Source organism: Mauremys mutica, chromosome 4 (genome assembly GCF_020497125.1).
Source record: "Mauremys mutica isolate MM-2020 ecotype Southern chromosome 4, ASM2049712v1, whole genome shotgun sequence".
NCBI lineage: Eukaryota > Metazoa > Chordata > Testudines > Geoemydidae > Mauremys > Mauremys mutica.
In genome coordinates this window covers 90,504,735-90,531,457 of record NC_059075.1, presented here as the reverse complement: position 1 = coordinate 90,531,457, position 26,723 = coordinate 90,504,735, and the positions used below count along the sequence as shown (strand labels likewise).

Below are 26,723 nucleotides of genomic sequence, written 5' to 3'. Positions count from 1 at the left end.
AATTTCAAAGAGCGGGGAGGATGGAAACTTTATGTATTTTAAAAAAATGCAGAAACGCCCCCCCCGGGGGCGGAATAATAAATACAAGAGCAATTGCAAAATCAGGAGCTTGCAGGGCGGGTTTGTGCTTCCCGGGGGCTCTGGCTGTGTGTGTGTGTGTTTGATCTGGGCTATAATGCTAGCTCGCCTAGTGGAAGGGGAAGATCGGATGGGATGAATGACGTTGGGAAAAGGGGGATGTTGTACAAAAGGCAGGATGGTGCGGTGTCAGAGCCATTGGCCACTGATTGTGATCAATCGATCCGAGCCTGGGAAAAAAAGGGGGTGAGAGGGAGTGAGCCAAGCACCCAGCACACTCCCAACAGCCAGCACAGAGGGTGCCCAGAGAGTACGAGGCGGCAGCCGGGCATGGACTGATTGATAGAGGAGGTAGCGTGTGCAGACTGGTACCACTTCTGCCTTTTCCGCCTAGTACTGAGTGCTACAGAGCTAACCATTTTGGCAACTGGATCATTTATACTGAGGGATCGGCTTGCCACGAGGTTTTATTCCATAGACACATGAAAGGAGAGGAAGTCGGTGTGTGTGTTGGGGGGGGAGGTGGTATTTATGAATGTACAGCGTTGCATTTGTTTCTCTGTGCGACTCATGGTGTGTGTGCATAGTTTTTTGGATAAGCCTTCTGTGGGCATCACTAGTTTGATTTAACTTTTCATGCCTCCCGCTCTCTTGAAGTCTGCGAGCGCTTATCTAGACGTGTGTGCAGAGTGGGTAATGTGTTGTCTAAAATGAAATTTTAAAACACACGTCCACACTTAGTATATGCGGTGGTCACTCTGATATGATATACACCACTCTTGTTGAATAGTATGAAGTTTGAGTTGCATGAAAAAGTATAGTACTGTACAACATTGTAGGGATTTCGGGCAAATTGTTAAATAATCACTAGCACATCCTGCAATATCCTATGAGAGACCAAATAACTATCTTATTTATTGTGGTGGGCTTGTGTTAATATTTTTCTAATATGTTGTTGCTCTATCAACGTTGATATAACAGTTATTGGAAGCTTACTTGAAAAGAAAATTAACATCTAATTTAACCCCTTTTTCCCTCTTCAGTTTTGACAGACTTCGACATTTTCTCCCATTAAATACCAGTCAGAAGAGAAAAAGCATTGATTGTTCAAACTGAGGACACACAAGTGCTTAAATTTGAGGGAGATTTTTTTTTAATGTAGTGCTAGACAAGTCTAAAGAGCTATTATATATAATGTTTTAATTACAGTTAAAATTAAAATAAAATTGTAAAAGCTGCTCAGTATGAATACTCCTTAGAAAAGTAGGCTGTAGTATAAAATTGTCTGCCTTTTGTTTTTAGAAGTGCCAGCCTTGTACATTTTATAAATGTAAAACTGAACAAACAGACCCATGCACTAAGGTATCTCTTTGTAACATTCTAAATCATAAATACACACTGAAAGATGACTATTGGCATTCTTAGAATAACCTCTGGCATATCATTAGTAAAACATGATATAATGAAGTGGATATCCTTTTCATAGTTAGATTTCTTGCTTAAAAATTATCAGGTAAGAAATGGCAAATATTGCATACTAGGTTGCACTTGACAGCTATGAAAAAACATGCAACTATTCTTTTGTGCTCATCATCTCAGTGAGTGCTTACTGTCAGGGGGGTGAGAAGAACAATAGTGCTGAAAAATAAGCCTTTTTTTCCTTGGGCCTAATACAAATTTGTTTATGAAAGTTCTGAAATACTCGCTTCTGTTTGTCATTGTCTTCAAAGAACTCCACATTAAAGAAGAAGATAATCCAACACCTCTGATAGGTGAGCTGTATTTCTATATAAAACATTCAAGAGAAATTAGGAAAATGAAATTAAAATCAGCCTCCCCGTCATATATTTGACTTTTTTCCATGTCGGATATTTGTTGTTACCTTTCAGTTTAATTCGTTGCTTTGTTTAACTTAGTCTTAGTTAAGCATAAAGGTATATATTTAGGATTAAATATTATGGGAAGTTTTTATTTTAAATATTACAATGAAGCAACTTAAAAGTATTTTCTATGACTATCCAATATCCTCTTAGTATTTCTGTTTTATGTTAGCTGAAATTTATATTTTTAATAGTTTTATGAACACTGTAAAATTATGTTTAATATTATCTTTGTGTATAATTCACTCTAATGAGCAAATTACATTTCCTATTACAAGTAACTCTGAAAAAAATTAATGTTCTGACTTCTGCTTATACTATTAATGGAAGTACATAGCCTTCCTAAAAGTCTGAGCAAAAATTTGGTTGTGGTTGCTTTTAATGTTCTCTGTTTTGCACAGTAGATTTTGATTGCAAAAAAATAAGATTGGGCATGTAATTTCCACACTATTCCCTAATTTATGTAAACCCTAAAGTTCTCGTATAAAAATGTGTATTTTTTTCCCCTTCAAGCCTTGATGGCTAACATTCTTTTTAATGACAGTCATTTCTCTAACAGGAAGATGTTTTCATTTGTATTTACTTTTGAGTGCAGTGCAATTATGCAGTTTTTACGCTGCACACTCTTAATAGTTTGTATCTCAAAAGAATTACAGTACTTAGAACAGGACTGCAATTTGAAGCAGGTGTTGTGTTTTACTGTTATGCAAAATAACAGTAAAATATAATTGTGAGGGAAATTAAGGAAACAGCTGCAAATTTGGTATGGAAACTACCACATTATGATTCATGAGCAGTTATTACATGTATCTTACATCACACTTAACAGAGCAAAGATTTGATTTAGTAAATCTTACCTTGTTGATTTTATCCCTCAGACCCTTTACTATTCTTATCAGGGCAAATTAGTATAAAGACCAGACAGTGATTTCACTGAAACATACGAAATCACAAGTAGCTCTCTCTCGTGGTGAGAATTTTAAGGTTTAGTTTAATTTTGTCTGCTTTTTACTGATATTGGAAATGGATGAGAGAATCCGATTCCTGGAATGAAGATTGTGGCATTTCTTTGCCCAACTAACATATGGAAGCGGAGGTAGGCCTGAGGTTGTAAAATAATAAAATAAATGGCCTATAGCAGGCCATCTGCCATTTGCTGGGCATTTTTTCAATATTTTATGCCAAACTGGAAACTAGTCTTGTAATCTAAATAAGTTTTATTACAAAGCAAAGATTTCAAAATTTTAATGTTGCATGTGGTAAACATACTTCTGTTTGGGAGCTAAGAGCAGTCTAAGAGCATCACTGTAGGAAAAATATTGCATAGTTTGATGCCTGAGATTCAGATCATTCTCCTCTCTTCTATTTTGTATGTTCTCATCTCAGCACATGGAGATTTACTCTTGTAACTTACATATAAATACAAGAACCTGCTCCTTGCATCTAGTAATCTAAGGCCAGATCCTCCAGCTGAGGATCTGGCCCATAAATAGTACTTATACAGAGATTGAAAGCGCTTTACTGATCAATTTTCACAATACCCTTGTAAAATAGGGTCGTCTTGATATCTTCATTTTACAGATGGGAGGGCGGGGGAGAAATGATTTTATGAAGGAGTCAGAACTAAGATTAGAAGTTGGGAGTTCCTGGCTCTTAGGCCTGTGATCACACTGCTAGACCACCGCGGTGGCTGGGCTTCTCCACTCTGAATGCTAATATTCTTTACAATGGCTCTGTGTGTGAGTATGTACGTTCACTAGAATTTGATGATGTCTGGTGCACCAGAAAAGGTGTTGGTAACTTGAGTGACTCAGGCATGTGTGTGTATAGGCAGAGGAGCATGTTTTTCTTTTATTTGTATATGTATGTAGAATTCTCGTTAATAGAATTATATATGTGCACTGAGAGAAGGCTGGTAATAGTAGCAAATAAATCACAAATATTTGATTATGTAAAGTGTGTAGAAAGCTTAGTTTTGTTGCAGGTAGAATGAGTATATCGGTAATGCTGCTCAAATGCCAGTTTTCCTTCTAACAGATATAAATACTTTGAACCAAAGTGGTTTACCTTTTGTTACGGCTTTGTAAGATGGGCTGTCTTATTTTCAGCTGGCAAAAGATCTGACGAAATGTAACCAACTTTGTAAAGCTAGCTGTGCTTCGAAGAGGGTGCAGGCATTTGACAAGAGCCATTTGACCTTCATGAGGTTAGGCCCAGTTATTAACTTTCACAGCTGTAATTAGCACTAGATGTTTGTTTAAAATTAAGAGGAATAGTAAATATAGGGCACTTAGCTGGGGCTTTCTACACAGATTATTTTGTAGTGTAAACAAAGTCTTATTTTAAGCAATTCGTACTACAACAGTACTTAAAACAGTGCAAAGTGAGGAAGCTTTAAAAAAAGATGCAGAAATAATTAACATTTAGTGGCTAGATACTCAAATAAATGGGTACATTAGAAATATATAGATAGAAATTTCCAAAGGATATCAGCATAGGACTAGATTGAAATACAGCCATAATTTGATCTTTTTGGCATCTCAGGACTTTAAACACTGTCTCTGTGTTATTTTTCTTCCTTTTGTAGAAGTCTGTAGTGTTGATGAGGAGATCCTTGGGTTCAGAAGTTGGCTGGAACACAATGCCCACCGCCATTCTTGACTCTGGAAAGTTGTAAATTGCTCATGTCTATAAGGAGGAAGGATGGCTCATGGAATTCCTTCACAAGGCAAAGTTACTGTAACAGTGGATGAATACAGCTCAAATCCAACCCAGGCATTTACACACTACAACATCAACCAGAGCAGGTTCCAGCCTCCACATGTACATATGTAAGTATTATTAACCTTGATTTTTTAAGCTAATTTAAAATGAGGTCTGTCAATAGGACAGTTGGTTGAAAGCTAGATCAAGTGATTTGTTGATTAAACTACTTGACGAAAGCTGCCAATATTTGTTACATACTATATTTTACAAATAGTGCTCCATCACCTCTAGATGCTACTGACTTTGTCCTCCCAAGAGCATGGCACAGACTTAGGCCTGCTCTACACTAGAAAATTAAGTTGGGTTAACAACCTTGCTCAAGCATGTGAAAAATCTGCACCCCTGAGTGGCATAGTTAAGGTGACTTAACGCCCAGTATAGACAGCGCTAGGTCAGCAGAAGAATTCTTTTGTTAGTTTAGCTACTGCCTCTTGGGGAGGTGAATTACCTACACCAACAGGAGAATCCCTGCTGTTGGGGTAGGTAGCATCTGCACTGCAGCAGTGAAGCTGTGCCACTGTAGCATTTTTACTGTAGACATAATCTTGGTGAAACTCATCAGAATGTAGTATTGTGTATGAGGTGCCAGGTTCTGAAGTTCACTTGTAACTTTAGTGATCTCACTGTAACTTGCCGGAGGGACCTATTTCTTTAAAATTTTAGCACCCTTCCCCCACCCTTTACACTGAGCTGCAAAATAGGCCTAATTGGGACTAATTGTCCTCTGATCACTGAATCCTTTGTCCTCCTTGTTGTGAGTAGAACGTGTGCCGCATGCTGTATTCCACTCACAACAAGGATTCAGAGATTGTGGAACAATTAGACTCAAGAAATACAAATACCGAGTTAAAATACTGTTCATGGCCTGAACTTAAACCAACAAAATACTCCTTACCTCATGGTGTTATGCCTTAGTATTGTATGACTTGTAAAATCATTCTACAATATAGTATCTAGGCACAATGGGGAGTGCTAAGAACTAAGTGCTAGCTTTAACTCTGAATTTCCTTCCCATTGTTTGGCTAAGTCAGATCCTTATCAGCTATTTCTATTTAAGTTCTTTTTTTCTTAATAGTCTCAAATGTATGTTAAACTATAAAACAAAAGGGACAGCTCTTGACCTCAGAGGGGCCCCCTGTGTTAACCAGGATTTTGCACATTGTCACGCTATTGCATTTGATAGGGCCTTTGCATAGTAAAAGTGCTAAAGTAGCATGCCACTTCATAGCATTTTTGCTATGCAGAATCCTGTCAAAAGGTTGACAATCCAACAGTTGAGCACCTTCTCCTGGGACTTCATGTAGTAACAATATTCATAAAATCATAAACCATCCATGGAGCTTCTAAAAGGATTAAGTTCAGAAGAGGAGCCACTTCCCAAACTTGGAAATGTTTACCTTAATTAAATTTTGTTGTAGCTGAAAAGATCATATTACTCTCCTTTCAGGGCAAAACTCTCCCCTCTGCTCCACAGTGTGGATCTCTTATCAGCAGTGCAGATCTCCATTGCACATTCTGCACTCCAGGCTGCCCTGCTGACTCTCATCAATATCAATAGAATTTCTATGTACAGAATGAGTTCAGAATAACCCATCAAGATCCAGACTGTAGATTGGAGAGAATTTTTGTTCTTGAAGGGCCTCTTCTAACTGTTATTGAATGCAACAGGAAATTATTGTGGATTTCAGAAGGTCCTGAAAATGGCTGAAAGACTAAAAAAAATTTACTTTTCAAAATGCATCTCTGATTTGTTCTAGAAATAGGCAATAATAATAATGATGATAATCTCTAATTTTAATATTTTTGTGCATCTCTAAGCCAGAAGTAGTTGGGCAGATATCTTAGTTTCATTGGATTTGAAAAACTACCTAGTCTGAATTAAAAAATGAGGTATAATTTACAACATAATGAAAGTGCAAACAGACCCTTAACTACAATGTTGCTGCTTTGATTTCACCACTTATGCATAAAAGAAGAGTATGACATGATAAAGGGATGGAGTGATGGGAGAACGAAATGATTTTTGCACCAAAATCTTGACTAAACTGGGAGAGAGTGAGTGAGGTGAGTTCCGAAGTGCAGAAAGCCAAAGATTGCAGAAGTTGAGGCAAATTTTGGCATTAAGAATGGGGAGCAAATGCTGGATTTTAGAGAAGCTATAGAGGAAGAAATGACAGGATGTGGGTGCAGAGGCGAGTGATGAGGTAAATATATCATCAGAGTTGTGAGTGTGAATAATCAGGACAGAGGAGTTGTCTCTGGTCATGGAGAAGTGAAAGAAAAGTGAGAGCTTCAGAAAAGGATGCTCATTTGCTTTTCCAGGGTGTTATAATGGAAGCTGTGTGCAAACACAGGAGCTGGGGGATCAGCAGGCAAAAAAATCTGGGGAAGAAAATTGGGAAAGAAAAATAACCAAAAAAAACTTTCTGTAAAAGCACACCTGCTCTTTTTACCCTTCTGTCTCTGCATTAATGCCACACTGCTGAAGCTGCCAATCTTTTATGCAGCTTTGTTTTTCTTATTGCACTATCTTGTTAATGCCTCTTTATAAAGAATTCGAAGAACTTTTTTCTTCCGGTTAATGGAAAGTTACAATGCAGCCTGATAAAAGAGTGTTGGGAAGTTGATAAATGAACAAAAGAGTATACAAGCAATGAGCATACTAGAGTATACAAGCCCATGCCAATGGACTGCTATATTGCTTTGCTTGTTCTAAACACCAGAGTCTAAGGTAGAACTCAGTTTGAAGGCCAAGCTATCATGTTAGCACCCAAGCTTTCTTCTCAAGGAATTTTCAAAATTATTTGTGTGCAACACATCTCAGTTTCTCCTTTGCATGTGTGTTCCTCTGTGTGTGAAGACAAGGGTTGGGGACAAGGCTTAAAGGACTATTGAATACAATTTAATCTGGATTGACTGAGCTGCGTACATGTCTCTTGCATTCATAGGGCTTGATTCTGATCTCACAATGGTGTAAATTAAAAATCAGTGGAACCTTATCAGTGTAAAACTGCAGCATGAGATCAGAAACATGCTTACTGTTTCCTTAGACTTTGTCCACCTCTGCTTCCTCCCCCTCCATTTGATGTCTCGGGACAGAGACACATGGTGTAATCAGCACAGAACAGAGAATTACTCCTGTTCTTTTTGCGGATACAGACTAACACGGCTGCTACTCTGAAAACAGTTTCTCTTGTGTTCTAATCCTGGTTCTGACACTTCCTGTGGCTGTGGCACTCTAAAGGGGTACTGTCAGGTGAAAAGTCATTTATTAAATACCCCAACCAACCAAAATCCACATTTGTCTACTCCTGTTACTCATAGCAGCTTTAATTACTAAACTGCAAGAATTGTACAACTCTAATATAATTTTCCCCATTTATGCTTTTTTTAATGTTTGCACTGCCTTTACTTTGACCAGGTGACACAAGGCCAATTTCACTTTTTCACGGTCTGATTGTTCTGTATGTGTGCACAGTGATGCAGTGATTGGTTTGCAGACACCATGAGACCAAAAATACTTCTTTTCATTAATATGTTAAAGAATTTATTAAAATATTTCTATTGCATTTTGTAAAATCCATTCATTCTATATTTTTGGACTAAACGACCTGATTGTACCATGCTTAAAGGGAAACTTCTAAGGAAAAAACACCACAAATTGCATTTGTGTCCCTTTTTGCTTCTTAAGAATGTATAAAGAAGCTGTGAAAGATCGCTTTCCCCCCAGATTTTTCTGTTTCCTCATTTTATGTTAAAAATATCAAGAATATATTTTTTCCCCCTCCTGATTCTGCTGGAGGTCTCATTGGTGGACTCTGAGAAATAGGTTGGAATCTTTCATAGTTCTTAATTGAAACTTTGACAAAGATAACTTTCCTTTCATTTGCTTACTAAGCATTTGAATTAAATAGGTATCAAAAACCCAGCTGGCCAGCCAAGAAAACAAAACAGAACACCAACCAAAAAACAAACACAACACAGATAGCTGTAATCATACTGAATAAAAATCACTTTCCTTCTCAAACAAGTTTCACTTCTTTGATAATTGTGATTTCATTACCAGTTCTTCAGTCATCCATAGAATAATTTAGGAAAAACAAGGTACTGAATATTTCTAATGCGATAAAGAAACGTGGAAGAAAAAAATCTTTAAAAAATAAAATGACCTTAAAGACTTTTACCATTTATGTAGAGTGTAAGCTCTTTGGGGCAGAACTTTTTTTTTAACTGAAGGATTATACAACACCCAGCACTTCTGAGCTCTGGTTTTGGCTTGTGGCCTCTGTGTTGTTGTTGTAACACAAGCAGTAATAATAAAGAAAAGCAAAAAAGGCCTCCTCTCCCCCACCCAGACCCCACTTTTTCTAGGCCACCTTTAATCTCCTTTCCTCAGTTTTATTCACTAGGGGTGGTCTTTTTGATTAACAAATAATAATTGTCCAATTATATGAAAACTTTCACAGAAATATTCATTTTTTAAATTTTTCATTGAAATGAATCAAAAATGTTTTGATTTGAAACAAAAAAATTGTTATTTTAAGTGAACTGGAACTTTTTTTAATTTTCTGGGTTCAGACCTCTCACTCCTGTCCGCCTTTATTTTCATCTTGAAAAGAGAGTAAATGGATGTGAAATTGGGAAGGGGGGGGGGGAAAACGCAAACTGAAAAATGTTCAATTAGTGCCTAATAAAAATGCATTTTTTTTGTTTAGTTTTGACAAAAAATCATAAATTTCCAGGAAAACTTTTTTTGGGGGGAAAAGTCAATTGTTTTATTTTAATTTTTTTCATGGAAAATACTTACCATTTTTTGACCAGCCCCATTATTTACTCCACAGTAGTGTTGAGATGATTTGTTAATTGAAGATTCTGCTACTGCAAATTAGTCCATGTAGACAGATCCTCATTTACTTTTTTGGGGCTCTACCCAGATATAAAGGTCCACCCATGCAAAATAGCTTGCAGGAATGGGGTCATGGTTTTAAAGGTGCTTTGAAGATGAATAGCGTTATATAAGCATTAAGGACTAGTATGTTAAATGTATGGTATAGTTTAAGGACAGTTCACCACTTGGGAATAAGGAAGGTGGCGATCTCAGTACGACAGCAATTGATGGAAACTTGCCTAAGGGCTTGTCTACGTGGGAAAATTTACTAGTATAATTATATTGCTATCATTATACTGGTATAACACCTCTTGTGGACACTCTTATCCAGTTCATCTTGGAAAAGAGGAGACTAAGGGGGGATATGATAGAGGTATATAATATCATGAGTGGTGTGGAGAACGTGAATAGGGAAAAGTTATTTACTTGTTCCCATAATATAAGAACTAGGGGCCACCAAATGAAATTAATGGGCAGCAGGTTTAAAACAAATAAAAGGAAGTTCTTCTTCACACAGCGCACAGGCAACCTGTGGAACTCCTTGTCTGAGGAGGTTGTGAAGGGTAAGACTATAATAGGGTTTAAAAGAGAACTAGATAAATTCATGGAGGTTAAGTCCATTCATGGCTATTAGCCAGGATGGGTAAGGAATGGTGTCCCTAGCCTCGGTTTGTCAGAGGGTGGAGATAGATGGCAGGAGAGAGATCACTTGATCATTACCTATTAGGTTCATTCCCTCTGGGGCACCTGGTATTGGCCACTGTCGGTAGACAGGATACTAGGCTGGATGGACCTTTGGTCTGACCCAATAGGGCCGTTCTTATGTTTAGTATATACTCCCTCCAAAGCGACACAAGGTAAACTGAAAAAAAAAGGCACTTTTATTCTGGAATAAGGGTGTCCACGTGGGAAGTTATGTCAGTATAACAGTGGCAATGTAATTATGCTGGGAAACTTTTGTTTACACTGGGATGCTAAATTGTTAAATCCACAGTCATTATGAGAGAGTTAACCTTGGAAAGTAGGATCTTTTACATTTTTCTTCTTATAGGGAGCTGATCCAACAGTCACTCAGTGCTTGGAGCTCTTATTGAAGTCAACCTGATTGTTGCTTGGATTTACCTTTTAGTATTTACTTTTCAGTATTTATGCAGTTTTTAAAAAACAAACCATACAATAAAAGAGCAAACACACTACATTTAGGGCTCAATCCTGCAAACACTTAGGGCTTGTCTACACTTACAGCTCTGTGGCTTCTGTTAGCATAGGTTACTCCACCTCCCCGGGAGGCAGTAGACATAATGCTGTCTACACTGGGAATTAGTTTGGTATAGTTCAGATTTTCCACATCCCTGAGCAACATAGATATACCGACATAAGTTTGTATTGTAGACCAGGGCTTGCACACCTGAACGTGTTTGCAAAATCAAGGCAGTGAAAACAGGCTAGTCAGTTTTATTTAGTCAGTGTCAGTTTCTGCACATATAGTAGAATAATGGGATTTGAACTGCAAATATGGTCATTTTTACTTGTTTGTAAATGATCTGTTTCGCTGTTTCTTTATTTTTAAAAAAGTCATGGAAGCATTACTACTACTCTTAAATTTTTAATCACTTATTTTATAAAACAAAGTTTGGGACCTGCCATTATTCCTTTAATTTCATTGTGCCTAAAATTCTTCATCTGGAAAGTGAGAATAACAGTGCTATCTGCCTCACAAGGACACTGTTAGGTTTAATTCATTGTATGTAAAGGACCTCAAGATCCTTAAATGGGATGTGCCATAGAAGTGAAAAGTATTCATATTATTATTATTTATAGCTCAGAGATTTGAATTTCATTATTAAAGTTCAAATTGGGATCCCAGTCCTGTAAGTACTTATACATGTGGAGAAGGTTAAAAACATCTGTAGTCATTCACACTATTCAGATGCTTAAAGTTAAGCATGGAGATATGTGTTTGCAGGACTGGCGCCTAAGGGTGAAATCCTGGCGCCCTTGAAATCAGTGGGAATTTTGCCATTGACTTCAGTGGGGCCAGGATTACAGCCTTTGTTACATTGAGTATATTGTGCTAAACTCCCTTTAAAAAAGTATTCCCTCTGCTTTCTGTTTGTAAGGCACTTCACATCAATTTTAACATTACAGCTTTATAAAGAGACTGCCTGTGATGGCATGTGGCGCATCGGCGACTGTCAGTAGCAAAAATCCCCAACGTCTGGAGATGGGACACTAGATGGGGGAGGGCTCTGAGTTACTACAGAGAATTCTTTCCCAGGTATCTGCCCAGGGGGTCTTCCCCACATGCTCAGCGTCTGTTCACCATATTTGGGATCAGAAAGGAATTTTTCCCCAGGTCAGATTGGCAGAGACCCTGGGGGGTTTTCGCCTTTTTCTGCAGCCTGGGGCCTGGGTCACTTGCAGGTTTAAACTAGTGTATGAAAGGAACCATTAGTCTGACCCACAGATTTTGCTGATCCACTAAGATTTATAAAAGACAAGAGCAAGCCAAATATGTGCTTCGCACCAGCTGATTTCACCATCCAGATTGTTGGTAGTCCCAACATAGTACGGGCCTGGAACAGCTCATTAAAAGGGGTTTGCTATTGTGAAAGGGCTCAATAGAAAAGTTGACTGCCTCATGGGACCAGTAATCTCATCCCCACTGAATGTGGCACTTCCAAGCCCCTCCCCAGCATAGAACCCAGAAATACCAAGAAGGCAGGGATGTTGCTGTGGAGGCAGCAGACCCTCCCCTCCGTTCATGCATGAAGAGTGGGATCAGGCAGGTACAATCTGACCTTTTGTTATCTGCATGTTTAGAGCTACTGCCTGATTGTTTCCTCAGAGTGGTAGGGAGGAGATGGCACTCCTTGTGGAACTGACAAGGGAGTTTGACTCCTGCACGCTTTGGATCTTCCAAGTTTGGCAGAGGCTCTGTACTTCAGCAGTGATTCCCGGCCTCTTATTTTATGTGTCCTTGTTTGAATTTCTCCATTAGAAAAGCAAACTAATATGAGACTAAAGGAGAGCCCTGCAAATGAGTGTATGTTTGTAATGTAACTGCACATAGCCTTCATGCTTGTTTCTTGTATGACTGTTTCAGAAACATCAAAACATTAGTGCAAGCATCAGTTTCAAATAATATTTTACACAATGACCCTCACATTTGGATTTCAAATCTTGAGCTACCAACATTTACAGAGGTTAAAACAAACAACTCACTGCTGAGCCAGCTGTGGAGCAGGAGCTCTGTTGTAGGGTCCTAGAAATTCAGGGCAGCATGTCTTTCCTCTCCTCAAATTGTACCTGAATGTTTTTGCTTATTTCTGAATTCTGTAAAATGTCTTTCTCAGGATATGTTGACCCTAGGTAATAAAGCTTCTCAGACATGATAGAAAAATCATAGGGCAGGGGAATTTCTTTAAAGCATGTATCTTATCAGAATGCTGCAAAGTTACCTATTCAGAGACATAATAAAATTTGGCCTAGGGGCTACCTGTGTTGTCACAAATGACAAGTGCTAGCTGAAAAAGTCAGCACCAGCGTCAGGCAGAGAATCTCCTGAGTGTCATAAGGTGAATTAATTCACCTGTAAATCTCAGACCAGATTTTTCCAAGTCCCTAGAAAGGATTCCATTATGTACTAATGCTTGAAATATTGGCATATATAATCAGTGGGCCAAATTCAAATGAGATATAAGAAGGGGAAATCCCATTTATATCAGAGATGTTGTTCCTGCTTTACCATGCCTGATTTTGACACCCCCCCGATTTTCTTTTGTTTCTCATTTGTTTTGTGCAGAGCTATACAAAATGCATAAACTAAGGATATTTTAAATGTACTTAGCAGCATTAATGCCAAAAGATCCTAAAGTGCTTCACTAACTATATACATATTACACCATGGAAATGCAGCCACCTGTGAGGTGGAGCACAACAACCAACTTGAACATAACTCACCGCTCAACAGATAAAGAGGGTACATTTTGGCTAAGGACACTGGGTACCCTATTCTTGCCATAATTTTTTAAATTTTGATGCAGAACTGACAAGGCCTGAGTTCTTAAGGTTTGTCTGATGCAAATAAACAGTACAAAGGTAGTCTGCTGTGTTTTTGTTGCTTCTATTTATAGGACAAAGACATGACCAGTACAGTCACCTTATTTATTGTGCAGCATTTTGGAATTTTGTACTAGTCCTCGGGAGAGGTAGTGAGCAAAAGGGAAAATATGTATAAGTTAAAAACATTTTAAGAGGAAGTGCTGTGTAATAAACACAACTAGATCTTTAAGGGTTTTATTTCAGTGGACATTGCAAAACAAAGATTATAGAATCTAATACAATAGAGCTCCAGCATGCAAAGATATACTTCCCCAAAGTTTAAAGCAGGACACTGAAAGTCAAGGTTCCTGGGGACCTGAGTTTTCATTGTGTTAGGAGTTCCTTTATGCAGTCCAGCAGAGTAGGGGGCCATAAACCAACAGATCTGTCCAATGGGGACTATCCTTGCATAGTAGATCTATCTCTCTTGCAGCTGCTAGGGCAGGGGAGCATGGGTTGAGCAAGATGCATGTGGATGTGCTCTGACTATTCTTGGTCGCTGGAATGTTGAGTCACTCAGGGACGGGACCAGCCTGTAGCTGGCCCCAGAATATAGGTAGCCCTCTTTATGCTTTGGGAAGCTCAGCTAGACCTGAGAATCAGGATCTTACCATCTTTTCTTGGTTCTTCCATTGACCTGTTAACACATGGATAGTCTTGTATCAAACATCGTCTGTTCTTCCTGTTCCCATGTCTAAAGTTAGGACGATACCACCCTATCTCACAGAGGTGTCCTTTTGCAAAGGATTTGGAGCTCCTTAGATAAAAATAATTTCTCAAAGGAAAATTTGAGGAAATATTCTGAAATGGGAGGAGCAAGACGTTTTCTCTATAGACATGCTTCTTGTGTGTAATTTTAGATTTCATGGAAAAATCAGCGCTGACATGTTTTGTACTGTTCACTGACTGAAGAAATTTCTACTCTTCTTTTTGTATAATGTGCATATTTTAAATAGGTATCATTATGTATTTGGATAAAATAAGTAACAACAAGAAAACCAAAACCCTACCTTGTTTGAACTATTATACCATGGTATCTTGTAAGATTTATTTTTATCTCCATTTTTGTATTTCTTATTCCAAGCTCTTTCTTCTCTGTGTGCTGCTCGACATTAGGGCTACAAAGACCCAAATAGATGTTGACAAGAAGAGATGGTACTGGAGGCTCCTTCACAGCAGAGTCCTGACTTATTGTACTGGGCATTACCTTATATCTAGTACATTGGATTGGAAAGCACACAGTCATTCAGTTTAGTAGACTAGTTCTGTCCATGCTAGGGAAGGGTTGAGAGAATATGTATGAGAGAGGGACCTTATCTGATGCATTTATAAGCCAGGAACTTGCTAGTGACCACATTTACAGTTTCTGTGGTGTAAGGAATTGAGTGCAGTGACTGAGAGCAGCAGGGTCAGTACATTATTCCTAAATGTTTAGCTACTGTATCAGTTTGCAGGGAGGCAATGGTGCTACTACTGTACATTTTCCCTGATACCCATGTTAGAGGACACAAAGCAAAAAGTCACCAGGTTTCAATTATATTAGAATATCCATCTTTTGAATGTCATGTTTGTTTTTGACCAACAGTTGGAAAACAAAGAACCCTTCTGTGAATCCTCAAATGCAGCAAGGCAATAAATGGTGAGGCTGTGAATTTTGGGAGAAACAGTGGTGTACTTGAAATTCAAATTTCGTGTAATTCAGAGTTTGTTGTAACTCAGGGCTCTGTCCTCCCATCCCATTAAAGTCAGTGGTAACACTCTCATTGGTTTCATTGGAGCAGAACCAGCCTCTAACAGGCTATATAGCAATATTAGTAGTTTAAAGGGACTCATCAACTTATCAGTCACAGTGTTTAGTGGAATTCTTTTACCTGTGATTGTTAAAAATAACACCTATGATTGCCATAACTAGCAAATATTTGGGGTTGAATGCAGGGGAGTCCCCATTTTCAGTTTGTTTTCTTTGTGATTTGATGGCAATTGTATAGCGCAGCTGGTCAAAAAATGAAACAATTTTTCCAATTTCTTTTGAGATCAAAATTTTGCGGAAAATATCAACATTTTGGGATTTTTTTTTTGATCTGCTTTAATGTGTGGAAAGTTTCAAACCTGGACTGCACACAGTTTTTGTATCAGTATAACTGTGTTGGTTTAGGGTGTGTTTTTTCTTACTGAACAACACCTAGCTAGTATGGACTAAACTATAAGAACATAAAGATGTTATGTACTAGTATAGTTTATTCCCTTTCCCATGGTGATTATACTAAACAGATATAAGCATCTTTATACTAATATAACTGCATCCATACACGGAGGGTGTTCTGCTTTAACTATATATATACAGTTGTACAACTTTGGGTGTAAACAAGGCCATGTTGTTTCCTCAATGTATTCAGCCAGTTTTTGGTTTCCTGTTTTGTTGCTGTGTGACAAACTTGCACAAAGAGGGGAGAGAATACATTTTAAAAAAAGTAATGTGACTGTAAAACCACAAAAATTGAGTGGGAAATCCAGAGATGTGTAAGCTCTGAAACTACTTTTAAACTCATTTTAAAAAAAGCCTAGATTTCAAATAAATAGTATCCCCTTAGATACTACCTGGATTTTCCTCTTTTCATATGAAGAAGAGATGTTTGTGGTTTTGAAAAGAATGCCATTTTATATGCAGAACCTATATAGTGATAAGATCGCTATATAGAGATAGCTTGAGAAGAACATTTTCACTTGTTGAGGTCTGATCCATATTGCAACCTCTTGGATCTTTTGGAGATTGTTTTACTTGCTTGTGCTAAGTTTCTAGACTATTTTGTCTACTAGGAATGTTATCATTATAATAAGGCAGCACAGATCAAATACAGCAATACAAGTTTGTAGATACCCTGTGAGAATTAAAAAAAAGAGAGAGAGAGAGAGAGAAAAAATAATAATCCACTAGGGGTATTATTTATAATGGTTTTTTTTTTCACTGTGACCTTTGATGGTATTTTTGCCAGACTATTTTGTATTGCCACATCTTGACAGTGCCACAGTATTAATGGAAGGAGGCACAGGCGTTGTTTATTTCGGAATCTGAGACACCATTTTGGCAACAAAACTAAGACCTTTAACTCTTGGAGTTTTTACCATTTGTTGTTAATTATCTGGTATCGTAAATTCAACGCCTTGGAGAAAAGGGTGTGTTTTGAAATGTGTATGTAAGTAGAGCATTCAGTTTCTCGGGGCAAAAAGGAAAAGGGAGTCCTAATGGTATTGCTTTCAAGGAAATTAAATGCTCTGGGTTTTTTTTTTCAATCTGATTCAGCTAGATCCCATTAATACTGAGAGGCTTTTACTGTAAAGAACCTTTGCAATTCAGCTATGGTCTAGATTAAAAAGAAATCCCAATATAAGTGAAAAATTAACTTTGCATTGTGTTGCTTTCCTGATGGTCTGTTCATGCTGTAATTATGTATTGTACGTGCAAGAACCATTGTTTTCAGCCACCTCTTCCTTTCGAAGCTTAAGACAACATGCTATAGAATGGCAAGAGGCTTTAGCTGCCCATCTTTTATGATGTGTTTATTTTGTCCAATATAGAATTAAAGGGTTTGATCCAATGAAAGTCAAGGGAAATTTTTCAGGTGACATAAATGAGCTTGCGATCAGGCCCTACGTGAACTAGGAGCCATTAGCAGATTTCATGCAAGAAATGATAATTTTCAGGGAAGATTTTACCTTGAGTCACACTATAAAGATATAATGCAGTTTCCTTAGGCACAGTATGAAGGGCCACCACACCTCCTGTCTAATAAAATACAGAAGGAATGCAGGAAAATAGCAAGTGAAAAACACAATGATGTTAGGCAGGGAACAGAATAAATGGAAAATGAAAGATGAGCAAATTATTTGAAATAACCAGCAAGCAACCAGAGGAAAAAAATATTAGAATTAAGTATAGCTCTCTCTCCATGTCCTGCAGCTGTGCTTTGTGTGTCAGGATTTTACTGTCTGCATATGAGTTTGAAGGCATTCCTGCTCTAGCATGAAATATAGTGATTGCATATGGCACACATTATTACTGAAGCTTTAATACCAGAGTCAATCTGAAGTTGTTTGTGTTTTATTATTTCCTTAACAAAAGCTTTTTTCAGCTCTTAAGCCTCTAGTCTTATGTCTCGTAGTTGCTCACAAGGGAATTTCTCAGTGCTGAACAAGGGCTTGTATGTTCACATACTCATGCAAGGTCATTTAAACCTTTCAGTGCCATGCCCAGAGCCTAACCACTTTAAAGACACACTATTATTATTATTATTATTATTATTTTATTCTTTACAATTTTTCTTCTATTAAGCTTAGTGTGCTTGTGAAAGGTGCCAGGCTGACTGCACTGGGAGAAAAACCCACTCTCTACAGAGCTATTGCAGTTGCCATTAAAGCTTCCTTCATAGTGTCCAACAAATGACCCTCATCTCTTACTTCTTTCAGGATTGAAAGAGTAGATTCAGAGAAAGCCAAATGGAGTGGTTGCATTTGCAAAGCAGACACTCATCCATGAGGAAGCAGACAGAGGCCACTAACTTGTTTCAGGCAGGCTACCAACAACCCATCTGATTGTAAGGGTTTTTGTTGTTGTTTCTGTTTGTTTGTTTAAAGTCAGAAACAGTGATCTAAGTGAACAACCGCATAACCCATTACTGATTCCCCAAGCCATCTACTTCTGTGCAATATACTCTATATCCCTAGGACATAAGGCTGTCTCAACTGGACTAACAGGATGTTTCCAATTAATTTACGGATTTCATCTTTTTATTTTCCAACATGAAACAGAGCCAGTTTAAGAGTTACTATGACTCATATGGTGATTAATTTCCCCTTTTCCCCAAACAAACAAGGTCTCCTTGTAGCACTCGGCACATAAAGTGGTCACCTTTAAAAGTTTGCTAGTTTTGCCTTAGATTGATGGATATGTACTGTTCCCTAATTTTCTAAGGGAATACTTAGAATAGTGCAAATACAGTGCTAATATTACTTAGTTAACGGAAGTAGGCGTTTATGGGTGACCACTTTCTCATATGAAAGTTATATCATCATCAGATACGAGAGGACTCTTTAGGGTTGAAATAGTGTAGTTCAGAGTCCAAGACACGTACAATGAGCTTAACTCTTTGCACATTTTAAAGCTTACAAGTGCCATTAAAAGCTCAACATTTGCTCCTCTGTAGTGGTTGTGGGTACCAACCACAGTATCCCCTAAGAAGTGAAAGGTGTTGTAGTTACTGCAGGGGTTGTCAAAGGTGAGATTTTGTAAATAGCATTCACTAAACGGTCCTCCTGGCAAGGTCATAATTTTAAGAACCATCACAGTGGTGGGAAATTTAAAAAAATATTATTTACAGTTTACAAAAACTGACTTACTTTTCCACTAGTTTTGTGTTCCTTCTGCTATTATTTTTGTTTGAATGAAAGTTTTCTGCTTCTTTATCCAGCATCACATCTCCTGGAGCCTGTGAGGAAGCCATAATGTTGTGTTTTAGAGATGAATTGCTTGTTAAAAATATAACTGGGATGTCGCAGAGTTAGTATTTAGACATCACAGCAGAATCAAATTGAAAGTTTATATGGGCTGTAAGAGAGAGAAACTTTATTAACCACCCCCAATATATCTTTTGATGAAGAAGATGAGGCAGAGGCAATATTAAAAAAAAACTTGAAAGGTGTAAAGTATGATATATTAGTGAGTATTCCCCCAGAGTGAGAATCCCCTTTTAAAACGGGATGAAGAGAGAGACACCAATATTCAGGTCCCATTTAAATGAGAGACAAGGTGGGTGAGGTAGTAGCTTTGATTGGACCAACTCCTGTTGGTGAAGAAGACCTTATGTTGGTGAAAGAGACAAGCTTTTGAGTTTACACAGAAGTTGATCCAATAAAAGATATTACCTCACTCACCTTGTCTCTGTAATATCATGGGACCAACACAGCTACAGCAATTCTGCAAACAATTTAAATGAGTCTGTAGTCTACATTATAAATCTACACCGGATGCAGCGGAGAAAACCGGCACACTCTCTCAGGATGCTGTTAGGGCCAAGCAGAATCTCATTAGGGACAACTTCAAAGATCAGTTCCTCATGCCCATAAAAACAAGTGTAAATTATCTTGTGTGAGCCTGCTGTTAGCAGTTGCACTGTTACATTATGCATGATTCTAGACTGCACATGGTTTGTACAAACTGCACTATGTTCCATTAGTGTTTTTCATTTTTATGCTAAGCCTTGCAACGTAGCAATTTATTGGTGTTATTTTGGCTAATATATTATTTGACTTATAATTTCTAGTACATTTGCTGTTAATAGTGACACAATATCTAGAAAGGACTAATAAGGTTCTACAGAGGTTAAAAGGAATAAGTCATACCGCTTACTCTGTTTTATTGACAGCTTCACCTGCTCTCTCATTTCACTGCTTCCCCAGTCATGGGTACAGATTTTAAAGGTAGTAGCTGCTCTTGAGTGACCGTGTGTTTCAAGTGAATCTATAAATGCTTCTTGGGATACTGCACTGAGGCACTTAACCTAAATATTTGTGAAAATAAAAAATACATTCAACCTTCATTAACTTGTACTGTAGCTAACCCACACACCCCATAATACACATAATACCAAAAGGGCAGTTTCTTACCACTAATCAGGAGAGACTTAAATGTAAAACAGCCTCTGTATACTATGGAGTTTTGCCATTCACTTTGGTGGAATCAGGATTTGGCCCCAAGACTTCACTATCCTTTCAAATACACTGCATAATAGTTACTAAGATGCCATGGTGACAGGTTTCAGAGTGGTAGCTGTGTTAGTCTGTATCAGCAAAGAGAACGAGGAGTACTTGTGGCACCTTAGAGACTAACAAATTTATTTGGGCATAAGCTTTCAAAAGCTTATGCCCAAATAAATTTGTTAGTCTCTAAGGTGCCACAAGTACTCCTCATTCTTTAAGATGCTATGGAATATTGTACTACATTTCTAAAAAGAACGAAGTGCATTTTGTGATGTGGTGTCTTAATATTTTATACTGTTTGGTTACTTGGGGCCCAATCCAACTCCAAGTGAAGTCAGAGGGATCCTTTCCATTCACTTCCTTTGACAGCTGGGTTGGGCCCTTAACTGGTAATTTCATAACTTCCAGTTGGTCACTAGTGTATAGTTTACAGCTAGCTTTACAGGTATCAAACAAGATGCTCTTGCAAATTATGTCTAGGTTATGGGTTTACATGGTTTGCGATGGTGATTGGTGGTTCAAAGGAGTCAACCGTTCAGTGTGCTACTGAATTGTTTTGTAAAATTACAGAACAAGGGGAAAGGATTTCCCACCATTGTCCAAAGCTGCAGGAATCAGGACTCTGTCATGCAAGACAGTTACCACATCCTTGAAGGCCTGATTCTGCACCTGTTGAGATCAGAGTGGGCATTTTAACACTGACTTCCATGGGAACAGGACAGGCCCCAAAGGCAGAGAGAGATCTGAGCTTCAGACCCTCTGGTTTCTTTGCCAGAGTCAGTGAAATCACAAGTACCCGAGACAGACAAATGTTGAAAAGAAACATCCCATTCTAAATGCCTGTTCTCATTCCTTTTACATGTGGCAGTTGTGGTGTTGCTCATTGTCAGAGAAACCAGGGCACCTACAGCTTTTCTCAGAACCATGAGGCCTAATCATCTGCCTCTGCTCAGGCAAACTCCCGTTGATTCCAGTGGACTGGCCATGGAGAAAGGATACATGTCAGGTTTCAAACATTAAGCACTCTGCAGACCTCAAGATGGAGAGATAAGACTGTAATACCTTTCCACTGGGCTTCCTCTGAGGTGGGGATCCCCAGGGTCCGTGGCAGAGCTGAGCTGCAAGCTGCCAGATCCCTGTCAACATGGTTCCATTGGAGCTGTGCTGGTGGAACATGGTAGGGGAAAGGAGCCTTGAAACACCTGCCCTGCTCTCTCTCTCTCTGTTTCCCTTGAGAACCATACGGTGATATCCTCCTGTTTAGCTCTGTCCTCCAGTCTGATCATCCCCTCCCACAGGAAAATTGAAATAGATCTAGTTTACATGAGGAAAAAGTTGGCTAGTATAGCTATACTGGTGTAACCATAGCAGTAAACCTTCCTAGGATAGACGCAGCTTATACCAAAAATATTTATACTGGTTTGGTGAGTGAAATAAGCTATACCAACAAAGTGCTTTTATGCCTGTATCACTGCATCTATGCTAAAACCTTTGCTGGTATAAAAATAAGCTCCCCCCCCCCCAAATCACACTCTTCACCAACACTGCTATGCTGTCTGAAGTTTCATAATTATCTCCCTAACAGACAAATCCAGAGTTCTTTATTCAGGCAAACTCCCAATGACTTCAATGCTGTTAAAATATAGTTAGCCTGATCACGCCCTCCTACTTATCCAGGTGTAGCTGAGCACATAATTTGGTCGGTTGTCTTCATTTCTATGACTAAAAAGAAGGTTTCGAAAGGTCATTGGGTGTGTTATAGGTAATACCAGTTGCCTGGGGAAGATGGTTACACCCAGAAATGCCTTTGTGATTGTTGAAAACCTGCATCTTTATGACATTTTTTAAGCTGTAACTTTCTTTTTAATTCAGCAGAATACCAACAATCTCTGCATTATCTGAACCTAGAGTGATCAGTTTCATTCCGAGTTTAGTGAGAACGAGGTGGGAAGAAGTGTTCACTTAACATAATAGTTCAAGCCTGAGTTTTATCTGACCATGGCAGATGACCTTTGAACTGGCCATAAGATAAGCAACAGTGATAATCATGCACCTTTAAGACTAACAGGTTTATTAAGCTTTCGTGGGTAAAAAACCTCACTTCTTCAGATGCAATTTGGACATTGGCAGTCTGATTCATAGGGTATGTCCACGCGTTGCTGTGTAGTCGCGGCACCAGCGCTGGGTTTTTTACAGAGCTCTCCCAGCTCTGTAAAAGAGGAATAGCTAACAGTGCCGGGAGCACAGCTCCCAACACTGGTGCACTGTCTACACTGCCACTTTGCAGCACTGAAACGTGAAGCACTCAGGGAGGTGTTTTTTCACACCCCTGAGCGAAAAAGTTGCAGCGTTGTAAAATGGCAGTGTAGATAAGGGCTTAGTTATAGAAGTTGATTGAAATGTTCCTTTCCCAGGTTTGGCAGTTCAAGTGGCATTCATGTCTCTGTGTCCCTTGGGGAAAAAATCAAGGGTTCTGAGAAAAATCCTGTGAACAAAGGCTGCAAAGTGAACTTGAATTTTCGTTTACAATATAGTTGTATACTTCTTTTAAAGTAAAAAAGAAAAAGGGGGGAGGGGTGGGTGGTGTAGTAGTCACGGTCTAGCCTCAAAAAAGGCACAGGATTGGAATAGCCCAGTAGGTAAGGACTGAGAGGCATTGGGAGAGATGGTGAGGAAAGTTGCAAAACCTGGTACCCAAGCACAATAAATAATGCTGGCACAAATCAATGCTGCTATTTACCTCAATCTCACCAGTGCTAAATTTTCTCTTTTTTGCAGGGTGGGACAGCAGCCTGGGGAGGGGAAGAATGAAAGTAAATTATGGGGAAAATATTTTTGAGTCTGTTTGGTTAGGAAGTCTGTGAGACCCAAATCTAACTCCATCCCTAACAAAATGGATCTTTGGAGGGTTAAAAGCTATGATGTAAGTTAAAACTACCTTTGGGATTAAAAGAGAATTTAGCCTAATGAGCTTGACAAACCAATGTAAATTTTGTGCTCTGTCCTTGTACATAATAGCAAAATAAAAATACCAAGGTTGCACTGGGGAGCAGGGAGTGTCTCAGACTTTTTCATGGTGTGGACCACATCTTAATAGAGTTGATCTTGTAAGCACCTCCACTCCCATTCTTGATTACACTGACTACTTCACCTACCTTTGGTGGCTGAGTAGCATCTCTGTGGCAACAATGGGCCAGTTGCTCACATGGAAGAGTAATAGGGTAATATTTGGTGTATATTTAGCTTCTCTTAATGTGATTTAGCAGCTGGAAACAAGGAGGAGCCAGGACCATGTGACCAGCTGACACTACATGGACCATCAGCAAGCACTCTGTAACCATTGTTGGTACATGGAATCACAGTTTGGGAACCGCTGGGGTAAATCCAGGAAGTAGCAATCAGGTCATCATAAGTCTTCCCTTTGCCCTGCCCATTTGGACTGTTTGAGCAGTAAATAGTGATTTACCGTGGTTAATTTCAAATGCAGAAATGGTACAACTTTGTACTCACCTTACTGCATAACTTTGACATCTGGTTAGCTGGTGAGAGATCGTGCTAAGGAAGAATTTTGTTTGTATCATACTGTAGTTGTCCTCCCAAAGATTGTGCATGTATCCATCACACTTGGATTGGAATTGCATTTTTACCATCAGGTTGGGAGCTGAAAATTGAGTGGCACATGCCCCAAGTAGGATTACATGTTAAATTCCAATGAGGTTGCATGCCACCTAAAGCTTAAATGAGCTGAGTGTAGCTAAACAAACCTAGATTCACTAAGGTCTGATGATACAAATGGCAGGTCTCCTCAGACTGAGGAATAACTAGATGGCAAGTCTGTGACTCGTGCATGTTATGCTATGGTCATGATTATTTATCAAAGGTCAAGGGCAAAGCAATGAACTGGCTCATATGGTTTTATATAGATTTGTTTATATACCACTGCCCTCTAGAGGAGCAATTATCAGATCTGCTGTCGACTATTATATCACACTTTAGTTAGCTGGTGTACAAACTGGCTACACAGATGCTTATTTAGCTAATTTGTGTTTGGAGCTGTCCTTGATGACAGCTGTGGAGGGTGTACACAATGGAAAAAGGGTTTCATGATCCAGGAGAATTTGTAATACCCTTCCCCGCTCCTTTGTGGAGAATGCATCTGAAAAGTGTAAGGCATTGGATTCACGTCCTTATGTGATTGAAGCAGCTGCTAGAGAGCCAGTTGCAATGTCCCCTCCCCTTGCAATGGGCATCTTTAGACAAATTCCACTTTTCACTAGAAATTTAGTACAATAGCCATATTATGAGGCAGATTTGCTTGAAGCTTCTAACTGTTCCTGGAAGTTTAAGGAGAACGGGCCTAATCCTGCAAGTTGCTCAACATGTCCTTTGAGGAGGTAGGCCCCTTAAACTTGCTGGGAAGTCAGCAGATGTTGAGAGTACTTCCCAGCTTGTAGAATAGGATCTGCTGCAAACAGTGACAGTAGAACCTTAGTTTATATTAATGAATGATCAAGTACTGAAGCAATTTCTAGAGCTGGGTGGATTATTCTTTGCAAATAACATTTCTTGCCAATTTAGCCCTTTCTTCTGAAGGTTGGCTCGGAAACACCCTATCTATGGGTCTATTTGTTATTCGTATTTGCTTAATAGTTTTTGTGAAAAATGTTAGCCTGTTGGTTGTTTTGTGGGCTTGTTTTTCAAGGTGTGTGATTGGTCACTTGAGTCACATGGTTTTGGTTTTGTTCCGTGATTAGATGACTGAAATTTTTCAAAGAGGAGAATAATGAATAACAAATAACTTTCAGTACTAATCATTTGACGTAAAATGGTTGAACATCTTTGCTGGTACTTACTGTATGTTCTCATGGATAATGGATAACACCACCAATAGCAGCAAGCCAGCTTTGCTTTTTCTAGACATGAAAATATTTGTGAATCACTGCTTGTTTTTGTTTTTTTTTGACCAGGTCTAGAGACTTCACCTAGCTTTTGTTTAGATGTGTTGCTTTTAGTGCTGAAGATGTGTGTAATGTAAAAATTTGTAAAATTGTGGTCACTTTTAACCATAATGAACAGAACTGAAAATTCAACTTCAACTCATTTTGCAATTATTCTTATTCTATTTATTATTTGTATTATTCTAATCAAGGACCAGGACCAAACTAGAAACACAGAACAAAAAAATTGTCCCTACTTCACAGAGCCGAGTTGCAGCGCTGGAAAGCCTCCACCAGCGCTGCAATTAGTAAGTGGCCACACCTGCAGGGCACTTCCAGCGCTGCAACTCCCTGGCTGCAGCGCTGCCCGTACACCTCACTCAGCATGGGGAATAAGGATTCCAGCGCTGGTGCTGCAGCGCTGGTCATCAAGTGTGGCCACACACCAGCACTGTGATTGGCCTCCAGGGTATAAGGATGTATCCCAGAATGCTTTTATAAATTACTCTCTTTGTTTTTTTTATGCAGCCTCTCTTTGTTTTGTTGTGAACTCCGAGCTCCGTAGCTCCGATCCGTTGATCCCGGAGCTGTTTATCTACAAACACAGCTCCTGTTTGCTGTGATCAATCTGTGAACAATCAAATGAGATAATGAGGCAGGCAGGGAGTGAGTGTTTGCTTGACAGAAACAGCGGGGGCAGAGGGGAGAAAGGGAGTCGTGTTGGCTGCAGGCTGTTTGCAATTAAGAGTTAAGGGCAAGGGATCGGGAACATGTTCTGATTTTTCAAGTCAGGAAGCTAAACACACAGTGTTGGCTCCAAAAATCCACTCTCTCTCTCTCCCCCCGCTACCTGTCACACTACGCCCCACCCCACTCCCCTCTTTTGAAAAGCACCGTTGCTGCCACTTGAATGCTGGGATAGCTGCCCATAATGCATCACTCCCAACAGCGCTGCAAATACTGCAAATGTGGCCACACACCAGCGCTGGTAGCTGTAAGTGTGGCCACACACCAGCGCTGGCCCTGCACAGCTGGACGACCAGCGCTGCAGATTTGTAAGTGTAGCCATACCCAGAGATTACAACAGTTTCAGCTAAACAACTGCTGGTGCATTGAGGTGAACAAAATGTTGTCACTTAGGCCCTGATCCTTCACCATTAAAGTCAGTGGGATTGTTGCCATTGACTTCAATTAGCATAGGATCCTGGCCTTAATGATGTGCTAGTAGCAACATTGGTCACATTGCCAGATTACAATTGCTTGTGGAAATGTAAAGAACACTACAAAAGAAACAAATCTGACATCAGGAATCATAAC

At 39.0% G+C, this 26,723-nt stretch overlaps 1 protein-coding gene across 3 annotated transcripts in view; it reads left to right on the top strand.

Annotated features, from left to right (window-relative positions):
• MPPED2 (metallophosphoesterase domain containing 2) overlaps nt 1-26,723 on the top strand; it is a 153,137-nt gene that overhangs the window by 19,990 nt on the left and 106,424 nt on the right. The window contains exons 4-6 of one of the 3 annotated variants that reach the window (XM_045017074.1): nt 1,809-1,850; nt 4,067-4,164; nt 4,546-4,789. In XM_045017074.1, the coding sequence (XP_044873009.1) occupies nt 4,662-4,789 (128 nt within the window). In that variant the 5' untranslated portion in view covers nt 1,809-1,850; nt 4,067-4,164; nt 4,546-4,661. Of the gene's footprint in view, nt 1-1,808; nt 1,851-3,705; nt 4,165-4,545; nt 4,790-26,723 lie in introns of those variants that run through there. The other 2 variants (XM_045017075.1, XM_045017073.1) reach the window with 2 other exon arrangements.